General features: G+C 34.9%; 1 protein-coding gene and 1 non-coding gene across 3 annotated transcripts; one reads left to right on the top strand and one right to left on the bottom strand.

The window, feature by feature from the left end:
• Positions 1 to 602: 602 nt before the first annotated feature.
• Positions 603 to 3,129, bottom strand: LOC108484201 (D-amino-acid transaminase, chloroplastic). 2 transcript variants are annotated; one of them, XM_017787903.2, is made up of 5 exons: positions 2,669 to 3,129; positions 2,525 to 2,571; positions 2,246 to 2,424; positions 1,293 to 1,966; positions 603 to 956 (listed from the first exon to the last, which is right to left on the bottom strand). In XM_017787903.2, the coding sequence occupies exons 1-5, from the start codon at positions 2,847 to 2,849 to the stop codon at positions 862 to 864; spliced, it is 1,176 nt and encodes a 391-aa protein (XP_017643392.1). In that variant the 5' UTR covers positions 2,850 to 3,129; the 3' UTR covers positions 603 to 861. The 2 variants fall into 2 exon arrangements, with proteins under 2 accessions (XP_017643392.1, XP_052885158.1); XM_053029198.1 differs by lacking the exon at positions 2,525 to 2,571 and having other exon boundaries at positions 2,669 to 2,791.
• Positions 3,130 to 4,213: 1,084 nt separating this feature from the next.
• Positions 4,214 to 4,297, top strand: TRNAL-CAA (transfer RNA leucine (anticodon CAA)). Its single transcript has one exon. It is a non-coding gene; the product is annotated as a tRNA-Leu (tRNA).
• The last annotated feature ends 18,626 nt before the right edge of the window (positions 4,298 to 22,923 follow it).

Raw genomic sequence — 22,923 nt, 5'->3', positions numbered from 1 at the left:
AACAAAGATAAACAAGCAAGAAGCAAAACCATTTTGAAGGACCGAATTTAAGGATTAATGTGAAAAAAGAAATTCAAAATCCAATCAGAAATAAATATTTCTTTGTTACTATAATGAAATAATATCAGGCATTCAATTTCGCACTGCCAATTGCATTACTTTGTAATATGCCTTATGAATATATTTTCTAACATTGAAAATGGTTAGGTCGAGAAACAGTAGGCATACCACGCAATTGCTTAGGCCACATGTCACAACTACAACATAGTCACAAGAAAATCCAAGTTTTATGCCTTACATTTGGACACACATCAGCACATAATCTCGGCGCCCACGGGTTAGCTTAAATCTCTGCTATTCAGCATCATCAACTGAGCTGCGGGTGGCTTTGTGCTAATTATTTTTTTCATAGCCGCGAGTGAACACTATATTACCAACATCACCACGTTGCTCAATTGCAATTGAGAGACGTGATAATTGTCGGAGAACCACAACCCAAAAACTAGTTGTTGAGGTTGGAGACCTGAGTCCCACAAAAACATCCCATTCTTTCTATTGTACATTACCAACGGACAAATATCACGTTACTCCATTCATATCTCTTTTCCTTACGGTTCTTAACATGTTTTAATAATAATGGTCAAATAAAATTTTGTTTAACAATGAAATAATCAAACAAAACTAAGCTGATCCATTCTGTTTTTAAAGTTTCAAAACTAAATACACCAAGCTAATTTACATACCATAGTGCTTTGCATTATAAGATATTGCAGAGTTATGTCTATATGCAGAGCCAACAAGTGAGAAGCAGATTCTTCGACAAACCTTCTGAGAGCAAGAGAATGAATCAAAGCTTCTGCTTCAACAAGGAACAGGTACTCGGACTGATGAAGGACCGGATTTCATGTCCTCCAGGATAAAATTCAAGAGAGTTTGAGTTATTGGACCTTCCTTGCCTACAAAGAAACGCATAAAGGGCACTATCAACGCTACAAATAAACACATAATGTATGAGAAGAGGCTTGATGAACCCTAAATTATTAACACATCAGTTTAGCATTTCTTTTGAAGAACAATGGTACATCAGCTACATAGCTTTCAAGGAAACTTCGGAGAGAGGTCTTCCGAGTTCAACCTATTTCGAGGCAGTTTGATTAAAGACACTCTATGTTTTCAGACAATGTGGTTAACCAATCAAAATTGAAGGACTAAAATGATGAATGCAGACAAATTTGAAGGCAAGAAACTAGTAACTAGATGTTGCAACTTATGTAAAAAATGAAGCTTCTTACCATCGCCAATGACCTGTTCATCCCACTGTATTACAGGGCGAACAAGGACCCCACTGCCAATAAGCATCATTTCGTCTGCGCTTTTCCCTTCGTCGACGCTCATGTTATCCACTCTTATTCCACGAAGCTTCCCCTCTCTCACCAGTCCCTCTGCAAGAGTCAAAACTCTCTTAGCCGTGCAACCAGTCAAAATTTTGTCGAATTTCGGCATCAACATCTCCTTTTCCTTTGTAATGAATGCCACATTCATACTAGGCCCTTCAGCAACAAATCCATCATCATCCAGCCAAATTGCTGCATATGCACCTTTTTCTTCAGCTTCCATCTTTGAAAGCGCGTTCGGAAGGTAATTCACACTCTTCATGGTGGCAAACTGGGGAGGCTTCATGGGGATTGATGAAGTAACTACTTTGATGCCTTTCGAATCGAACAAAGATTTATCTTCAATCACAATAGCATAAAGAGCTGGTTGGTGACAGCCAGAAGGGGATAGTTGAAAGTCACCAGGTCCAGCTGAAATCCAGTATCTCAGTGATCCATTTATGCACTTGGATACACTTACAGTTTGTATAAGAATTCTTCGGAGAGTCTCACGATCAAATGGAAGAATGATTTTTGCCATAGTTGCCGACTTTACGATACGATCAACATGTTGGTCTAATTCATAGAGGTGTCTGAAATGTAGAAAAAACATAACAGAGCTTTACAAAGTACCAACTTAACATGCATATATACATACACAAGTAATTTTCTCTTCTTGGTTGAAAAACACCCAATTCTATTGGATTCAAAGCCTCAATCTTGATTCAATCAAGACATAATATAATTTTTTCATCAATCTGTTAATCAATCCAACTTGTTATAAAAAGGGTTATTAAATTATTTTATGATTACGGACTCCATTCCAAATTAGGGACAAAAAAATGAGCTCTTTGGCTGAAAGATTCACTAACCTGTTCGCTATTGTAGCAGTATCAAAGACACCATGTCCCCTATGAACCATGTGATCATCCATAGGGATCACCATGGCAGCTTCATCGGTTACTATTCCACCAAATATGCTAGAGTACATAGCCAGGTATTGCTGGTTCCCTTTGTTGTTTTCTCTGTTATGTTTTAGCTTTTCAATAGCCTTAAACAAACCAAAAAAAGTAAATAAAAAAAAAAGAAAAGAAAGAAAAACATTACAGATGGGAAATCAAAGATATCATGTAAGAAAGAAAGAAAGAAACCTCTAAACAAGACAGTAAAGGAATGTCTGATAGTTTATCAGTAGAATCTGCCAAGACAAAATCACCCACCAAATACAGAAAGCTCATAAGAAATGATGCGATATGAAATGTAATAACATAATTTACCAAAAAATACACACTAACCGATCATTGATTCAGTTTGATTAGAACTTCTAACGATTGTCAAATCCGAGAAAGACCCATTTTTCATAAGAGGAAGATTTCGTGGAACAAGACATAAATCATACAACAGGTGCGTGTATCTAGTCGGAAAATTGGACGTATATTTAGGGTAAGAAGCTGAAAGAGAAGCCATGGAAGCCATAGATGCTACTAGTTGTTTGAGTGAGTGGAGAAATGAAGAGCGGTGTTTATCTTTTAGTAGGCTATGGAAATGGTTGACTTAATAGTACTATGGTGGATTGGATTCCATTTCCAAAAGAGTGTGACGACGAGACCTAAGGACAAAACTTTGCCGGCCGAGTGGATTATCTCCCAGAAACGACCTTCAGCATTTACAAGCCTGTATGGCGCGTGGAGCCACAACTAATTAGCGCTGAAAAAGGTTTATTTGGTTAGGTTTTGTCGATTTTTTTTAAATTTATGAATTTCTTATAATAATTCTATTTTAATTTTTGGTTTTATACAAGTTTCAAAGTACCTTTTATAGATATATTCTTAAAAAACTTAATTTTTCTAGTAATTAAAAAATTTAACAACTCTTCTATCTTTCTTACTATTAATAAAATCTTTAAGTAGGATGCTCTTACGAGTATTAATTCGATTAAAAATTATAAAATAATATTTTATATTTAAAAGAAGATATTTAAGGTTATTTTAATCTTTTAATTTTTAAAAATAATAAAAGTATACTATTTAAATTCATGTCAATCAATTTCATTGGAAAAACTTTAAATTTACTAAATAACCATAAATTTATTTTGATTTATTTATACATTTGAATTTTATTACTTATACTTTATTACATCCATCAATTCTATTTCTATATGATTAATAAAATTCTGACTGCATTGGTGTCATCAGTCACCCGTAACTAACTAAGTTAGGAAAATTATAAAATAATCTTTAATTTTAAAAATTTGCCTTAGCTTTTAAAAATTTATATCTTTTGTCAAATTGACCCTTATTTTTTTAAAACTAAATTTGACCATCATTCTTTTAAAAAAGTCAAATTTCACTATCAATCTTTTGAAAAATAGTTTAATTTATTTTTAATGAAAATATGGATTAAAATCTTGAAACTTAAAACATAGCAATTTACATAGCAGTTCATGTATTCATATATATTTTTAATTTTTATGAACCTTTTATAAATTTTAATATAATTTATAATTATTTTTTATAATTTTCAAATTTAATGCAACATTATCAGTAATTATTTTGAACAACTTTATTAAAAATAACATGGTTTATTTTTATATCATCCATAAAATTGTCCAAAATATAAAAGAAATATTAATTGATATAAAATCAAATGCAAGGGTAAAACAACCAATTAGTAAAAGTATTTATACGGGAGTATAATATATATAATATTAGTCATAAAATATGAAAAGAATTAATTATAAATTTGTACTGGGATTTTAATATTAACAAAAAAATATTAAATTTACAATCAACTCAAGTGACGTATTGAGAAAAGTTGTTTTACCAGGACTAGGGCAGACAGTCAGGATGGCCGAGTGGTCTAAGACGCCAGGCTCAAGTTCTGGTCCTCGTGAGAGGGCGTGGGTTCAAATCCCACTTCTGACAAATTTAACTTGATTTTCATTAAGTGTGGTTCTGGCTCTCTTTTGTCAACAAGCCCAAATTTTTAAAATTTGGTTCATTTTTCTCAAGAAGCCCAAAAATGGAAGAGCAGCCCAGAACTTCATATGCGCAGCAACGTGATAAGATTAGAGTTTAAATAGAATGAAAATTATTATTTTTGTAATTTATTTTTCACACCATATAATATTTCTATATAAAGAATATGAGTAGATAAAGAGTTACTTATCACTTAATTTTGACATGAAATCTTTTAAAATTATAAAATAAAAGGGTTCATAATTTAAAATTAATATTTATAATACAACCTAATTATATTTTGTACTTAATTTTAATTAATATAGCAAATGTTCTTAATTTTAATTAATATAGCAAATGTCTCATAAATTAAATTTTTAATACTTAAATTTTCAGCACTTAACTTATGAATTTATCAAATACCACCTTACTTTTTTCTACCGCATCCAGCTTTTATAATAGTTCTATTACCTCTAATAATATTTTATGTCATTATTTTAATTTTTAGTATATATGTCATAATGTATCCAATAATTCCAACATTTGAATAACAAGGATAACCATATCTAGGAGTTGTCACTAATATTTTTAAGTTAGGCGAAATTAATTACTTATTAAGTCAATTTAGAGTACGATTCACATAAATACGAACTATGAAAATCCTAACAAAAACAAACTGAGGTCCATATTTACTAAATTAGGACTCGATTTTACATTATTATCGTATCATAACATCATTATTGGATATTAAAATTTATTAACTAATAGGTTTAATTCAAAACAATCCAATATTTAAGAAAATCATTACTCATTTGCGAGGAAGTATACAAGTCAACCATTCATGGTCTTTTGAATAAAACATTTTCTAAAAGGATAATAATTTTATTTTATTTTAAAACAAAATAGAATGTCCTTATCTATGGGTCAAAAACAATTATCCCCATTAATGATTTGTGACTTTTTATAATAAAAATACTTTTTTAACAAAGTGAATAAACGACGGTAATACTTTTTCACCGTAGAAAAATTTGACTTAATATTCGATATTTATTACCTTAAAGATCATCAATATTACCTCCCATTCTAATTAAATCCAATAATTATGAATATCTCAATGTAATTCCAAATATAAATAAAATCTCATTGTTAAAGTTAAAATTGGTATTGATTATATTATACACCAAATTTACACTTAAGTTGATTAGCTTTAAATTCTATTATTATAATTTAATCTAATAATATTACATGTCCAAACATACGCAAATACTAATTACTATTAATCTTGCCAAATTAAATTAGTTCATAAATCATACACTATAGAATTAAATTTAGAAATGAGTTTTAACTTTGTTGGCATTGAACAAATTTATCTTATCAATTCCTTGTCTTGTCTTCTCATTGATAGATTTCACTAACTCCACTTTCTTTTCTCCATCTAAGCTAGAAAACCCATTGATGGGAAAAGGCATAAATCAAGTATTGTAAGTGGGTTAAAATCATAAACAATTTCAAAAGGAGAGTAACCGATAGTTGAATCAATAGATCTATTATAAGCAAACTCTACATACATTAAATACTCTTCCCAATTTTTAAGATTCTTACCCACAATGACTCTATGTAAAGAACTTGAGACTTTCTTGGCCACCTCAGTTTGGCCATCGGTTTGGGGTTGACAAATAGTCGAGTAAAGTAACTTAGTTCCAAGCTTACCCCATAAAACTTTCCAAAAGTGACTTAAGAACATTATGTCTTGATCAGAAATAATGGTGCGAGGTATACTATGCAGGTGCATCACCTATTTGATTAACAAGTTAACCACATATGTTGCATCATCCGTTTTGTGACAATGATCAAGTGAGTCATCTTTGGAAACATGTCAACATCAACAAAGGTTGGAAGCTTATAATTAAGGCATGGTGGAAGGTGAGAGAAACATTTTCTTTCTTTTTCCTCATACAACTGAAACCGCCATTGCCAAAAAATGGAAGCTTTGGCCTAGGGTTCTTGAATTGCAAGCCTTCAATCGATTAGTTCAAATTAGCCTTTTTATTGTAATTTTTATGTTTTTGAAATCCCATGAGCTTAATCTGGTTGACCCGTGTATTAATTTTTTGAAACTGTTAAAGTTTATAAATATTGCCATTGTTTAATCTTAAAGCTTTTGGCGTTATTTGGTTATATTTTAAGCTTGGATATGAAAAATGTCAAATTATTAAAGTGAAAACTATTAATGTTGAACATAAGGATTAAAGTGTAAACATTTCAAAATTGGTATGAAATTCCTATAATTAAGAATAATAGTTGGTTGTAAAAGGATGAAATTGAGATTGGTTTCGAAATCGGGGCTCAAATTTGAAAGTTATAACTATTTCGATTTTAGGGACTAAATTGAATAAAATGAAAAACTTTAGGGAGCATTAGAAAAATAAAATTGAGCTGATATATGATTATAATTGGATGAAATATAAGATGTTTGGAATTGATAAATTTTAATTGAATTATTGAATAGATTAGAAATTGGACCAATTTGAAGAAAATCGGGGAAATGACAAAAACTGTTAATTAATCCTTAGAGAGTTGTTCTGTTGTTGTTTTGACTAGGTAAGTTCACATAGTACAATTGTTGTAACACCCCCAACCCGTAACCCACATCAGATTAGGGTTACGAGGCATTACTAGACAGACAGAACATTTCGGACCAATTCAGAATCACAGATACTATTTAACATCATTTCATAAACAATCATCTCTAATTATGGTCTACGAAACCTAAAATATATATTTAAAGAAAGGTTGGAACTAAACTGAACTTATTCAGAATTTTTAGAATTTAACCAATTCTTTCAAACTGTTAAAGTCACACGCCCGTGTGACTAGGCCATGTGGTACACACGGGCACTAGACACGCCTATGTGAACCAGCCGTGCCAAAAAATAGGTCTTATACTGACTTTTTCACACGGCCAATAGGCACGCCCGTGTACTATGGCCGTGTAATACTTAGCTAGCTACTGACTTTAGCCCACGGCCATATGACACGCCCGTGTGTCGAGACTGTGTAATTCTTAGAAGAATACTGCTTTTCTTACACGGCCACAAGGCGCGCCCGTGTACCCTGACCATGGGGCACCAAGCAGGCTTGGTTAAAGCCAATTTGCCACCCTTTTTTGGGTCCAATCCTACAAACAATAATAGACAACATTCACACCAAAATTTCCAACCAATTCCATGCTTAAGAATGACCAAAACACATTAGAACTTAGCACATTACAAACATACACCAAAACTATACACAACTCATCATTGTTAGCCAACTCCCATGGCATAATATATACACATCAAAACTTATATACGTAGACCTCCTAGCCTATACATGCCATACTTTAAAATTATTTACACTTTCAAAAGTACCAAAATAAGATTGATAGTGTGGTGACGATCCTCGACTATCCCCGAGCCTTCAGTAGCTACGATAATCGTAAATGCAGACGAGAAACACACAGAGTAAGCTACAAAGAGCTTAGTAAGCCAAATACAATTGGTATAATTACTAAAGCATATATGTACCATTCAACCATCTAGATTCATAACCATTTCATAGAATAATTCATAAACTTAACCATGTTTCTTTGTTTGCATATATGTCATGCTTCATTTCCATACATATTTCATAGAGACAGAGTTTTTCATATTCAGAAAATTTAGTACAATACAAAAGTACCTGCATAGGTTGTACAATTCATATACTCAATCTCAGATTTCATACATTATAATTAGACGGGTCAGAAATGATACAGATGCTCATAATCAAGTACAATGCCGATGTCCCAGACGTGGTCTTACATGTAATTCAATATCGATGCCTCTATCCCAAACAGGGTCTTATACGAAATCAGATATGATGCCGATGTCCCAGAGATGGTTTTATACGTAAATCTCAATCGAGGCCTGTGCCCCAGGCACGGTCTTACACGATGTAACAGACAAATGTCAACTTTTTTTAGGAACATACAAAGTTTTTTTCAGATATTAACATATTATCATACTTTACTCCAAAGATATACATCAGGCACTCAAGGCCATCCAATACAGATTACAGTTTATATGTGCAAAATTTATTTCAATTAACACGTAATTGTAATTTGACTTACCTTGTACGGATTTCAGACGAAACGAGTCGACTATTCAACTATTTTGGACTTCTCTCGATCTAAGTCCGATTTTCTTTATTCTTGATCTAATACAATTAGAATTCAACCATTCAATCATTCATTCACTCAAAATAATCTATAACACATATTTAGGGCACTTTTCATTTTAGCCTTACATTTTCACACTTTGACAATTTAGTCCATTTTTCACAAAATCAGAAATATGCACAATTCACCATGACTATAGCTTGGCCAAATATACATAGCTTCCATACAAGTCCAAATAACATAATTAATTCATAATTTAGTCCTTCAAAACCTCATTCTCACAAATTAGTCCAAATGACTCTATTACATCAAAATTCAAAGACAAAACTTATAACCCATCCACCAAGCCTTCATAATTCATCCAAAAACATTTTAAAACTCATGATATCAACAATGGAATCTCATGAAATCTTTAATAGAAACAAAACATGGGCTTTGAATAACACGAAGCAACAATCACAGAAACGTAAAAATTACTAAAAACCGAGTCAAAATAGACTTACAATTGCTTCCTCAAAGTACTAAATTATTTTTAGCATTCAAACCCTATTTCCATGGTAATATTCGGCCAAAATGATGAACATGCAAAACCATTTCATGTTTTATTTTATTATAATTACATTTATTAAACCATTTACTAAAATACCCTTGCATTTAAACATTAATAAACCATTTACTAATGTCTAACAAGGTCATTTAATACATTACATGGTCAATTAACCACATAAGGACCCATTAGTCCAAAGCCATTTCAAATACATACTTTAAACATGTAGCATGCTAATTTCACTTTTTATGTGATTAAATCCTTTTTGTATAATTGAGCACAGAAACAGACAAATTAAATCACAGAAATTTTCACGGATGTAAATTCACATATCACAGACATAGAAAATAATATTAAAATATTTTTTAGACTCAAATTTGTGGTTTTGAAACCACTATTCTGACTAGGGTCAAAACCGGATTGTTACAATTCTCCCTCTTAGGGATTTTCGTCCCCGAAAATCTTACCGTTAAACAAATTCGAATATTGTTGTCTCATTGAATCTTCAGCCTCCCACGTATCCTCTTCAACACCGTGACGATGCCACATCACTTTAATAAGAGGAATTTTCTTGTTTCGTAATTCTTTAATCTCGCGGGCTAAAATACGGATCGATTTTTCTTCGTAAGTCATATCAGAGTGAATCTCAATTTCAGAAGGGGATATCATATGGGAAGGATCGGATCTGTACCATCGAAGCATCAATATCACATCTGTACCGTCGAAGCATCGATACGTGAAATACATTATGTATCTTTTCTAACTCAGATGGTAGCTTCAATCTATAAGCAACCGGCCCAACTCGCTCGGTGATTTCATACGGTCAATGAACCTCGGACTCAACTTCCCTTTTTTACCAAATCAGAACAGTTTCTTCCACGGAGATACTTTCAGAAACACTTTATCACCGATATCAAATTCAATATCTTTTCGTTTTAAATCTGCATAAGATTTCTGACGATCAGAGGCAGCTCTCAAACTATCTCGGATTACTTTCACTTTCTGTTCTGTTTCTTTGATCAAATCAACCCCGTGAATCTTATTCTCACTAAGCTCAGACCAGTATAACGGAGTTCTACACTTTCTACAGTAAAAGGCTTCGTACGGTGCCATTTTGATACTCGATTGAAAGCTATTATTATAGGCGAATTCAATCAAAGGTAGATATTGTTCCCACACACCTTCAAACTCAAGAATGCAACATCTCAATATATCCTCGAGTATCTGAATAATCTGTTCTGATTGACCATCTGTTTGCAGATGAAAAGTAGTGCTAAACTATCATTTAGTACCCAGAGTATGTTGCAATTTCTTCCAAAAGCGCGACGTAAATCTTGGGTCTCTATCTAACACTATCGATAATGGCACACCATGCAATCTCACAATATCATAAATATACAACTCAGCTAGCTTATCAAGTGAATAATCAAACCGAACCAGAATAAAATGAGCTAATTTTTTCAATCTGTCAACTACAACCAAGATTGCATCTTTCTTTTTCGAAGACAGAGGCAAACCCGAAACAAAATCCATGGTCACTCGATCCCATTTCCATTTCGGAATCATAATTGATTGTAATAACCCAGATGGCACCTGATGCTCAGCTTTAACTTGCTGACAGATCAAACATCTCGAAACAAAGTCAGAAATATCTCCTTTCATTACCGGCCACCAATATAGTTGTTTCAAATCGTTATACATTTTCGTACTTCCCGGATGTACAGAAAATCTACTACTGTGGGCTTCACTCAAAATCATTTGAATCAAATCTAGATTTCTTGGAACACAAAGTCTATTTCTGAACCTCAGACAGTCATCAACATCTATCCAGAATTCAGAATCAGAATTTGAATTACACTGAGTTCGTTTAGCCATAATCTCATTATCAATCTTCTGAGCTTCGATAATTTGTTGTAAAAACAAAGGTCTTACTTTTAATTCATCTAAAACTGAACCATCATCAAACAGAACTAAATGAACATTCAGTGCAAATAACGATTTTCGACTCAAAGCATCAACAACCACATTTGCTTTTCTCGGGTGATACTCAATCACAAGTTTGTAGTCTTTTAACAGTTCTAACCATCTTCTCTGTAGTAAATTCAAATCTTTTTGTGTCATTAAATACTTTAGACTTTTATGATCAGAAAACACGTGACATTTCTCACCAAACAGATAGTGACGCCAGATCTTCAAAGCAAACAAAATGGCGGCTAACTCAAGTTCGTGTGTCAGATAGTTCTTCTCATATGGCTTTAATTGTCTCGAAGCATAAGTAACAACTTTTACTTCTTGAATTAAAACACAACCGAGTCCATTCAATGAAGCATCGCTATAAACAACGAATTCTTTACCTGACTCAGGTTGTACCAGTACCGGAGCTTCAGTTAACAGAGCTTTTAACCGATCGAAGCTGTTTTGACACTTTTCAGATCACTCAAATTTTTCATCTTTCTGGAGCAATTTTGTAATTGGAGTTTCTATCACAGAGAAATCTTTTATAAATCGCCTGTGGTAACCAGAAAGTCCTAGAAAATTGAAGACTTTAGATACATTCCTCAGAAGCTTCCAATCTAGAATAGATAAAATCGTACTTGGATCAACTCGGATACCAGAAGCTGATACAATATGACCCAGAAAACCAACTTCTCACAACCATAACTCATATTTACTGAATTTCGCATACAACTGTTTATCTCGCAGAGTTTGTGTGACAGCCCAAAATTGGCCCTAGTCGGGAAGTGGTTTCGGGACCGCTAAACCGAGTCACCGAAATGTTTGAACGTAATATTTATTGTCTAGAATATGTAATTATGAATGTGTGAAAATTTCAAGCTTCGATTTAGTCGATTGCATGTGAATTCAGTTAGTAGGACTTGTGTGACACTTTTGAAATGTGATAGGCTAATCTATAAGGACCTAGTAGTGCATGTAATCAAAAGGGGGGACTTGCATGTCAAATTTCCCCCTAATTGGTAGTGGCCGCCATGACAAAGGATTATGGGCAAAACATGTCATAGACATGTTATGTTTGTGCATCATGGGAGGAAAAAATAAATTAATGAGTATGGGTAATAAAGAAATGGAAAAGAAAAAAAAAGAAAGGATGTGTGAGTGTTACCCCCATTTTGCCGTGAGTTGAAGAAAAAAAAAAAAAAATTGTTGTTCATCCTTTTCATTTCTTTGAGCCGAAAATTCTAAGGAAGAAGGAAGGAGTTCTTGCTTCATGCTTGGTTTGGAAGAGGATTAGGAGGAGGTTTGGCCATACTTGTGTCTAGATTAAGGTATGTTTGAGGTTGTGCCATGAGATTCATGCATGATTTTAGTTGCTAGCTTGAGTTCCAATTAGCCCATGGTTCAAATCTTTGCTATGTCATGGGGATGATATTCGGCCAAGGTGGATTTTGTGTTAATGCCATTGCATGCTAAATATGAAGCTTGATAATGATACATGTGATGGTGGATTGAGGACTCTTGGATTTTCTTTTTAGCATTTTTTGAGTGAGACATTAAGTTCTTTGTTTAACCATGACCAAAATTGAAATGGTATGGTGTTGTGATGTATTCGCCATGGTATACCCATAAGTATGATTTATGCTTATTGCATGGTAGGTAAGATTTGTGTTTTGGAGTTATGTTCATGTTTAGTTATAATCAACTTGAGATTCGGCCCTTGCACCTATATGTATATATGTTTGCACATGATGTATTGGTATGACATATATACTATCTCAAGGTATATATTTACTTATGATGATGTTTGGTTATGAAGTAAATGATAGACGCGTATTGAGCTACAATATGTAATGCATTAGTTAGTAAAATGTATGCCATTTATGTGTGGTATTAAATATGTAATTGGCCTCGACATCAACATGCATATTCGCCACATGAGATGGATTGGTGTGCATGCATTCGGTTAGAGGCAAGCATATTGATGCCTTTATCTTGGTTAGGACAATCGGCTAAAAAGGAGTGTGGGTTAATATCTTGAGTTGATGCATGATTTCACATGTATGTGACTTTAATGTCTAATGTATAAATGTGGGCTAAGTGCCTTGTGTTCCTCTTTTCGATGCTCAAATGATTAAATCGATTTATTTATTTAATTAAGCTCAAGAGCAAAGGGGATCTAAATCCGATAAAGGGAAGGAAAAAGTGGTCGAATAGCCATCGAAATCGTTCGACAACATCCGAGGTAAGTTTTCGAGTAATGGAACTTAGATTATGATCTAATTAGATTATGTAATAAACAAATCAAAATCATGCCCTTGTATGTGGCTATTGAGTCGAAATTGTAAATATGATAAGTGTCTTGTGTTTGAGCTTTGGTAATGAGAATGTAATAAGGATGTGTTATGATTTGTTGATATATGTGCTTGGTTATTCGAATGGTATCCGGCTAAGTCCCGAAGGCTTTTGTGCTAAGTGACTAAATCCGGGTCAATTCCCGAAGGCATTTGTGCGAGTTACCAAAACCGGGTTAAGTCCCGAAGGCATTTGTGCGAGTTACCAAAACCGGGTTAAGTCCCGAAGGCATTTGTGCGAGTTACTAAATCCGGGCTAATTCCCGAAGGCAATTGTGCGAATTACTATAACCGGGCTATGTCCGAAGACAATCGAGCGAAGTCGCTATATCCAGTTAAATTCAAGGTACGTGATTCGGGAATGAGCAATCTTGCTGTAAAATTTCAGTTAATACGCTTGCAAAAATTCCAGCAATGAGGTATGTTCGTATGTGCTTTGAATTAGTTGAGCCCTTACAAATAAGTATTCGCCGGTTGATAAACGAGCTACCGCCTTTAGCTAAGTTGATCTTTTGTGTATGAACATAAGGGTTGGTAATGTGAAGTAAGTATGATATTGAGAATGTGTGCATATGAAATTATCCGTTTAGCTATATGAATGCTATGCTTTTGTTGTGCTGGAATCCCTTGCTCAAAACTTACTAAGCATAAATTGCTTACTCCGTTTCTTTGTTCTCTGCTTTATAGATTTTGGCTCGTCACCATCGGACTCGGGATTTTTGGAAGTCGAAGTCTCCCACACTATCAAAGCCCCCCCTTTTGGTACAATTTTGGTTGAACTTTGAAATGGCATGTATAGGACTACCCTTTTTGTTGTTGGTCATGTACCCATGGATTTTGTGTAAATTTGGATAGCCATGCGAAAATGGCTTATATACGTTTTAGCATAGTACCATAATCATTTTGTATGTTGATCATTAAGAGGTAAGGAAATGTTTGGAAATGATTAGCCATTGGAATGGTTAATCATGATCATATTTGTGCCATGTATGCAAAAAGGGCTAATTGAATCATGGAAATTATGAAATAGGTAAAGTCTACCTCAAAGGCAGATGCTGACAGCAGCAGTGATGTGGATGTGAAAAATCACTAAAAATAGTAGGGATGGAATTAAATAGTGAATAAATCATGTAAATGAACCTTGATGAATCTACTTTCATATGGAAGAAACGAAACGGTCATATGAGTTATATGTTAAGAGATATTTAGGTTTTCATGGAACAGGGCTAGAACGGTTTCTGGAATCCCTGTTCCGACTTTGGAAATTCATTATAAATTAACCAGAGATAATTAGGAGTCATGCCATATATGTATAGATTCCTATTTGAGTCTAGTTTCTATATAAACAAACGGCATCAGTATTGAAGCCCTGTACAGGGAGATATCCAAGTCGTAATACGCGAAGGTCAGTGTAGTCGATCCCTGTAACAGGGGAGACTTTAACTAATAAACTGTACTAATTGGCCCGACCAAAAATTCTAGAAAAAAATATGTAGATGGAAATATGAGTCTAGTTTCAGGGAAAAATTACGAAACTGATTTTCGAGCTTTGAAACTCAAGATATGATTTTTAAGGCGAAAGTGATGCAGTAACCAGCTTGTCTGGAAATTTTTTTAAATGGACTGTGAAAATAATTAAGTTAAGTCTGTGTGCACCTTGTGTTCGACTCCAGTAACGGACTCGGGTACGGGGTGTTACAGTTTGTAGCACTATTCTCAAATGCTTGGCATGTTCAGATTCATCACGTGAATAAATCAATATATTATCAATGAATACCACAACAAATTGATCTAGATACGGTCTGAAAATTCTATTCATTAAGTCCATAAATACAACAGGTGCATTCGTTAAACCAAAAGGCATAACTAAAAATTCATAATGCCCGTACCTCGTTCTGAAAGCAGTTTTCTGAATATCAGAATCCTTTACTCACAACTGGTAATAACCCGATCTCAGATCTATATTAGAAAACACAGTAGCACCTTTCAACTGATCGAATAAATCATCAATTCTAGGTAGAGGGTATTTGTTCTTTACAGTCACTTTATTAAGCTGTCTGTAATCAATACACATTCTCATTATGCCATCTTTCTTTTTTACAAACAGAACAGGAGCACCTTATGGTGAAAAACTCGGTCTAGCAAACCTTCGATCGGTCAATTCTTGCAACTGAGATTTTAATTCCTTTAACTTGGTCGGAGCCATTCTATACGAAGCTATTGAAATCGGAGTAGTACCAGGTACTAATTCAATGCCAAACTCGACTTCTCGAATCGAAGGTAAACCAGGTAGTTCTTCAGGAAACACATCAAAGAAGTCACAAACAACAGACATTGATTCAACTTTCTTATCATTCACTTTCGAATCTAACACATAAGCTAAGTAAGCTTCACAACCTTTCTTCACATATTTCCGTATTTTCATTGTAGATACCACAGCTGATAGTCTATTCAGATCACTAGACTTAATTCGGATTATTTCATCATTCTTACACATTAAATCAATGACTTTTCGTTTGCAATTCACAATAGCATCATACAGAGTTAACCAATCCATTCCTAGAATTATATCAAATTCGTCAAAAGGCAAAAGCATCAGATTAGCAGGAAAACAGATATCTCGAATCAATAACGGGCAATTCTTGCAGACTTTATCAACCAAAACACTTTTGCCTAAGGGGTCCGATACTCTAATTACGAATTCAGTAGACTCTATAGGCAAAGTCTTATTGTGCACTAAATTTATACAAATATAAGAATGCGTTGATCCAGGATCAATCAATGCAATCACAGAAGTATTATAGAGAGTAAAAATACTAGTAATCACGTCTGGAGACGAGGTTTCCTCATGAGCTCAGATAGCGTAGGCTCTGGCAGGTGCTCTGGCCTCAGATCTAACAACAGTATCCCCAGTAGCTCTTTGACCACCACTTGCATTTCTCAAATTTCTAGAAGGTCTACCCCTAGCTGAGGTATTAATCGGTCTCGAATTCTATATATTCTCTTGCTCAACAGGTTCAGAACAATCTCTTACAAAATGATCCAGAGATCCACATCAAAAATAGGCTCGATCATTCAATCTATAATTTCCTGGATGTCTTTTACCACAGTGTTTACATTCAGGTTTTTCAGATTGGACATTTCCAACACTTGCAGCAGAAGTAACAGGAGCTCTGGAATTCGAGCGCAATCTAGCTCGATCTTGGTTCGAATATCTTACATCAGTCTTTGAACAGTTTCTATCATCTCAGAATTTCTTTGACTCAGATTGAAATGCTCTACCCGAAGATCTCTTTCTAGCATCTCTAGCTTCAAAATCAACTTTTCTTTTCTCTTTATTTAATTCTTAAGCTTTACAAGCTCGCTCAACGAGCACTACCATTTCTTTAATCTGTAAAATCCCAACTAGCAAACAAATATCTTCGTTTAGTCCATCTTCAAACCTTTTGCACATTATTGCTTCATTCGACACACATTCTCGAGCATACTGACTCAATCTCACAAACTCACGTTCGTATTCAGTGACAGACATACTGCCTTGTTTAAGCTCGAGAAACTCTTTGCGTTTCTGATCGATGAATCCTTGACTGATATATTTCTTCCGGAATTCAGCTTGGAAGAAATCCCACGTAACTCGTTCTCTCAGAACCACATATATTAAGGTTTTCCACCAATGGTACACTGTATCTCTCAGAAGTGAAACGACATATTTCACACATTCTTCAGGATTCAAAGACATTTCATCAAACACTCGTATTGTACTCTCTAGCCAGAATTTGGCTCTTTCAGCATCATCATTTGTTGTAGCTCGGAACTCTTTAGCTCCAAACTTTTTAATCTTATCAACTGGTGGTCTACTCAACTGTACCGGATTCACTCGTGGCATATCAAAAGTTTGAGGAGGATTAACCGGGGGTGGAGGTTGTTGTACAGCTGGATTGGTTCTAATATATTGAGTGAACCAATCATTCATCATCTGATAGAAGGCTTGCTTAGCCTTACCATCACAGCTACTCGTAGCCGGTCAAGAATCAGCTTGCACTGTCCCTTGTGCGGGAGTAGGCGCATTGCTTTCAACATCGTCAGCTACAGCTCTATCTAGATCCATTGCTATACAAAAGCGCATTTCAATGTCAGGATTCATCACACAATCATAGTTTTAGATATATGGCATGTATAGCTAGACTCACATATACTATGGTAGTCCTAGAGCTGACTAAACCATAGTTCTGATACAACCAAACAAAACACCCTTAACCCATAACTGACATCAGATTAGGGTTACGAGGCATTACCAGACAGACAGAACATTTCAGACCAATTCAGAATCCCAGATACTATTTAACATCATTTAATAAACAATCATCTCTAATTATAGTCTACGAGACCTAAAATATATATTTAAAGAAAGGTTGGAACTAAACCGAACTTATTTAGAATTTTCAGAATTTAACCAAATTTTTCAAACTGTTAAAGTCACACGCCCGTGTGACTAGGCCGTGTGGTACACACGGGCACTAGAAACGCCTATGTGAACCAAAAATTGGTCTTTTACTGACTTTTTCACACGGCCAATAGGCACGCCCGTGTACTATGGTCGTGTGATACTTAGCTAGTTACTGACTTTAGCCCACGGTCATATGACACGCCCGTGTGTCGAGACTGTATGATTCTTAGAAGAATACTGCTTTTCTTACACGGCCACAAGGTGCGCCCGTGTACCCTGACCGTGGGGCACCAAGCAGGCTTGGTTAAAGCCAATTTGCCACCCTTTTTGGGTCCAATCCTACAAACAATAATATACAACATTCACACCAAAATTTCCAACCAATTCCATGCTTAAGAATGACCAAAACACATTAGAACTTAGCACATTACAAACATACACCAAAACTATACACAACTCATCATTGTTAGCCAACTCCCATGGCATAATATATACACATCAAAACTTATATACATAGACCTCCTAGCCTATACATGCCATACTTTAAAATTATTTACACTTTCAAAAGTACCAAAATAAGATTGATAGTGTGGTGATGATCCTCGACTATCCCCGAGCCTTCAGTAGCTACGATAACTGTAAAACAGACAGTAAACACACAGAGTAAGCTACAAAGAGCTTAGTAAGCCAAATACAATTGGTATAATTACTAAAGCTTATATGTACCATTCAACCATCTAGATTCATAACCATTTCATAGAATAATTCATAAACTTAACCATGCTCCTTTGTTTGCATATATGTCATGCTTCATTTCCATACATATTTCATAGAGACAGAATTTTTCATATTCAGAAAATTTAGTACGATACAAACGTACCTGCATAGGTTATACAATTCATATACTCAATCTCAGATTTCGTACGCTATAATCGGACGGGTCAGAAATGATACAGATGCTCATAATCAAGTACAATACCGACGTCCTAGACGTGGTCTTACATGTAATTCAATATCGATGCCTTTGTCCCAGGCAGGGTCTTACACAAAATTAGATATGATGCCGATGTCCCAGACCTGGTCTTATACGTAAGTAACAATCTAGGCCTGTGTCCTAGACATGGTCTTACACGATGTCACAGACAGATTTCAACTTTGCTTAGGAACATACAGAGTTTTTTTCAGATATTAACATATTATCATACTTTAATCCAAAGATATACATCAGGCACTCAAGGCCATCCAATACAGATTACAATTTATATGTGCATAATTTATTTCAATTAACACGTAATTGTAATTTGACTTACCTCGTACGGATTTCAGACGGAACAAGTCGACTATTCAACTATTTTGGACTTCCCTCGATCTAAGTCCGATTTTCTTTGTTCTTGATCTAATACAATTCAAATTCAACCTGTAACACACCAAACTCAGCCCAGACGTTACGACCGGATCTGACGTGCCACATCGAAATGTTAAAAACAATTTTTATTTTTAATCTAGGAAATCGTACTTAGTGATCAAAGGTTGATTTCATTATAGGTTAAAGTGAATAGAAGCTGAGCACCAGGTAGGAAACCAGAAAAGAAGAGGTGAGTCCATCGGACTGCTTAAGTACCAAGCTCCCTTCGGATCCAATCCTAGACATGCACACCACCATTGCCACACCTTAACTTAGTATATGTTCTTAGGAAACTGATTCAATTAAGTCCAGTTTAAAGAAAAGTGATTAATTTTGGAAAAACATTTTCATTGTGGAAGTTTTGCTTTGTTGTCGTGATATTTTAAAATCAATTACTGTTTTTGAAAACGCGCCCTAAAACTAATCAGTTTCAGTGATTAAGATAATATCATACCTATTCTAGTAAAACATATTAAAACCATTTAAAATAATTAAAGCGACCTTATTACAACTTGAAACCTAAAACAATTAAAGTAAATAAAAACTAATTAAATTATAAGAAAAAATCAAGTTTGTAGTACGCGTGGCCACTCCGAATCCCTCACAGCTCCAAGCCCATTGTGGTTGGGGATTACCTGCGTGGATGAAAATAAGGGATGAGTTTGGGAAACTCAGTGTGTAAAATAACCCAACCATAGTCTAAACCAGTACAAACCACAAAAATAGATTAAGTTGGGCCTTAGCCCTATACAGAATTCAGAATGAAGCCCATAGGCCCATAACAGAAATAGAACAGATATATCATGTATGCAGAAAACCCAACCCATATCCATCCGTATACACCCCCGTGCCAGCCTTACACCATGTGGGGAGACTACTCGACCCACCCATCCATCTACATGTCACAAGTATGCAGCATGGCTGCCAGAACAGATATTGTGACAGAGTCACCAGAAACAAATATTTGTGGCAGGGCCACCAGAAACAGATATTTGTGGCAGAGCCACCAGAACTCTTCCTCCATCATTATAACCCATATCCCATGCAACAGATATACATGTCATGGCATACAACAAACAGAATCAGAGTATCATGCATTTCAGTCAAAATCAACCCTAGGGGTATAATGGTCATTTTGCACCTAGGGGTATAATGGTAATTTTCATACTTAGGGTACTTTAGTAAATTTACCAATTTTATGGTTTACATACATATTACAGCCATTAATGCATCAACAGAAACACTTACCGAGCGTCTTTACCGAATTGGGCCCGTTGGCCCATTATCCCGTTTTCGGCCCGTTAAGCCCAAATATACCGAAGTGCATGAAATTGCGTACTTTGCAATCCTATCACTTGAGATTACCAGGAATAGCAATCAAACCATTTCACGAGTGCTCGCACGCTCGCAAGTCCCAAAATACCAGCTTTTCGGCATTTCGGCTTTTCGGCTTTTGCTGATCTAGTCTATGAGTGAGTGACGTTTACACACCTATTTGCGATGAAATGCTGACGAGTTACACAAACCAGTTGGCTACAGTCAATTACCAATACGTTAACTATGAATCCATAACAACTTGTATACAAAACTCCTTACCCAAAAGTCGGCCATTAACACTTTAGGCACTAGAGATCCTACCTTTTTTCGAATCTAGCGACTAGGTTTAGATCCAGTCGTTCCACTTGTCCAAGCTTTCAATTAGTAGCCTCTAGATCATACCATCATCACAATAAAATAATTGTCACAACCCTAAGAGCCATAGGGCCCAATCGGCAGCCTCCCTAAGCCTTGAGGGGTTCAGCTTTTTCTAAAACCCGAAATAAAGAATAGATTCGAAAACTTACCATCGGTTCCTTCATTCAACGATTCCTCTTAGTTCCTATTTGATTTTGATGCAGATCTAACCCCTTGAATGTTAGCAGAAAACAAATCTTTAAAGGTCTAAAGATTCGGCTATGCCCCTAAGACTATGGGGTTTTCTGCTTCTTGAAATAGTGAAGAGAAAGATGAAATATGAGGGTTTTGCAGTGGTTTTGTCGGCAGGACTTTGGTTCAGAGGATGAGAGAATCATCAAAAAAGATGGAGAAGAATCAGAAGGTTTGGATAGGAGAAATCGGCACAGAAGAAAAATAGGCTTTCGGGATTTCGGCTTTTAGGGCAATCGGCTATAAGGCTTAGAAACAAATGGTAAGGAAGTGGAGTTGAGTAGAATGATAGAAAGATTCGGCTATAGAGGAAAAGAAGAAGAAGAAGAAATAGATGAAGAAAGAAGAAAAGAAGAAGAGAAAAGAATTGTCAGAAACGGCACAACTTTTCCCCAAGTGCCGAAATTACAACTATCAATAGACCTAGCCAAATTTTGCCCTCTACAGAAACCCTTGGCCGGCCAACTCTTGCTCCCTGATCAGCTCCTAAATTTTCTCCCTTATCTTATCCTTACTCAACCCCCTTACCAGCTTAAACTCTCTCTAACAGAGTTCCCCCTTGAGTTCCATCACATCCCCTTTTTGTTCACAAAAATAAATACCCTATTTGCTTACCTTGAGGCTCGAACCTTGGCTCCCCATAAACATCTACACGCCACTCCCCCTATACCTTATGTGGCGTCACATGCCAATTTACCACAGGTCCCTTGTGCCCTATTTTACCATCTTTAATTTAAAAGCCCTTAATTCCAGTACTCTCTCTTTTTAAAATTGGGAATTCAGAAATTGCCTCGAATTGGATTTACTCATGGGTCTTTTAAAGGCCCACTATCATACTCAGACCCACTACAGACAGTTAAAACACAGAATTTCTAAAATTCATTGAAAATCATAGAAATCCTGAAAATCCCAAAAATTAGGGCGTTACACAACCATTCAATCATTCATTCACTCAGAATAATCCATGAACACATATTTAGGGCACTTTTCATTTTAGCTCTTACATTTTCACGCTTTGACAATTTAGTCTATTTTTCACAAAATTAGAAATATGCAAAATTCACCAAGACTATAGCTTGGCCAAATATACATAGCTTCCATACAAGTCCAAATAACATAATTAATTCATAATTTAGTCCTTCAAAACCCCATTTTTAAAAATTAGTCGAAATGACTCTATTACATCAAAATTCAAAGACAAAACTTATAACCCATCTACCAAGCCTTCATAATTCATCCAAAAACATTTCAAAACTCATGATATCAACAATGGCATCTCATGAAATCTTTAACAGAAACAAAAATTCAGACATGGGCTTTGAAGAACACGAAGCAACGATCACAGAAACGTAAAAATTACTAAAAACCGAGTCAAAATAGTACAATTGCTTCCTCAAAGTGCCAAATTATTTTGAGCATTCAAACCCTATTTCCATGGTAATATTAGGCCAAAATGAAGAACATGCAAAACCATTTCATGCTTTATTTTATTATAATTACATTTATTAAACCATTTACTAAAATACCCTTGCATTTAAACATTAATAAACCATTTACTAATGTCCAACAAGGTCATTTAATACATTACATGGTCAATTAACCACATAAGGATCCATTAGTCCAAAGCCATTTCAAATACATACTTTAAACATGTAGCATGCTAATTTCACTTTTTATGAGATTAAATCCTTTTTGTATAATTGAGCACAAAAACAGACAAATTAAATCACAGAAATTTTCACGGATGTAAATTCACATATCAC

Source organism: Gossypium arboreum, chromosome 6, assembly GCF_025698485.1.
Source record: "Gossypium arboreum isolate Shixiya-1 chromosome 6, ASM2569848v2, whole genome shotgun sequence".
Lineage (NCBI taxonomy): Eukaryota > Viridiplantae > Streptophyta > Magnoliopsida > Malvales > Malvaceae > Gossypium > Gossypium arboreum.
This window is presented reverse-complemented; position numbering and strand designations above follow the sequence as displayed.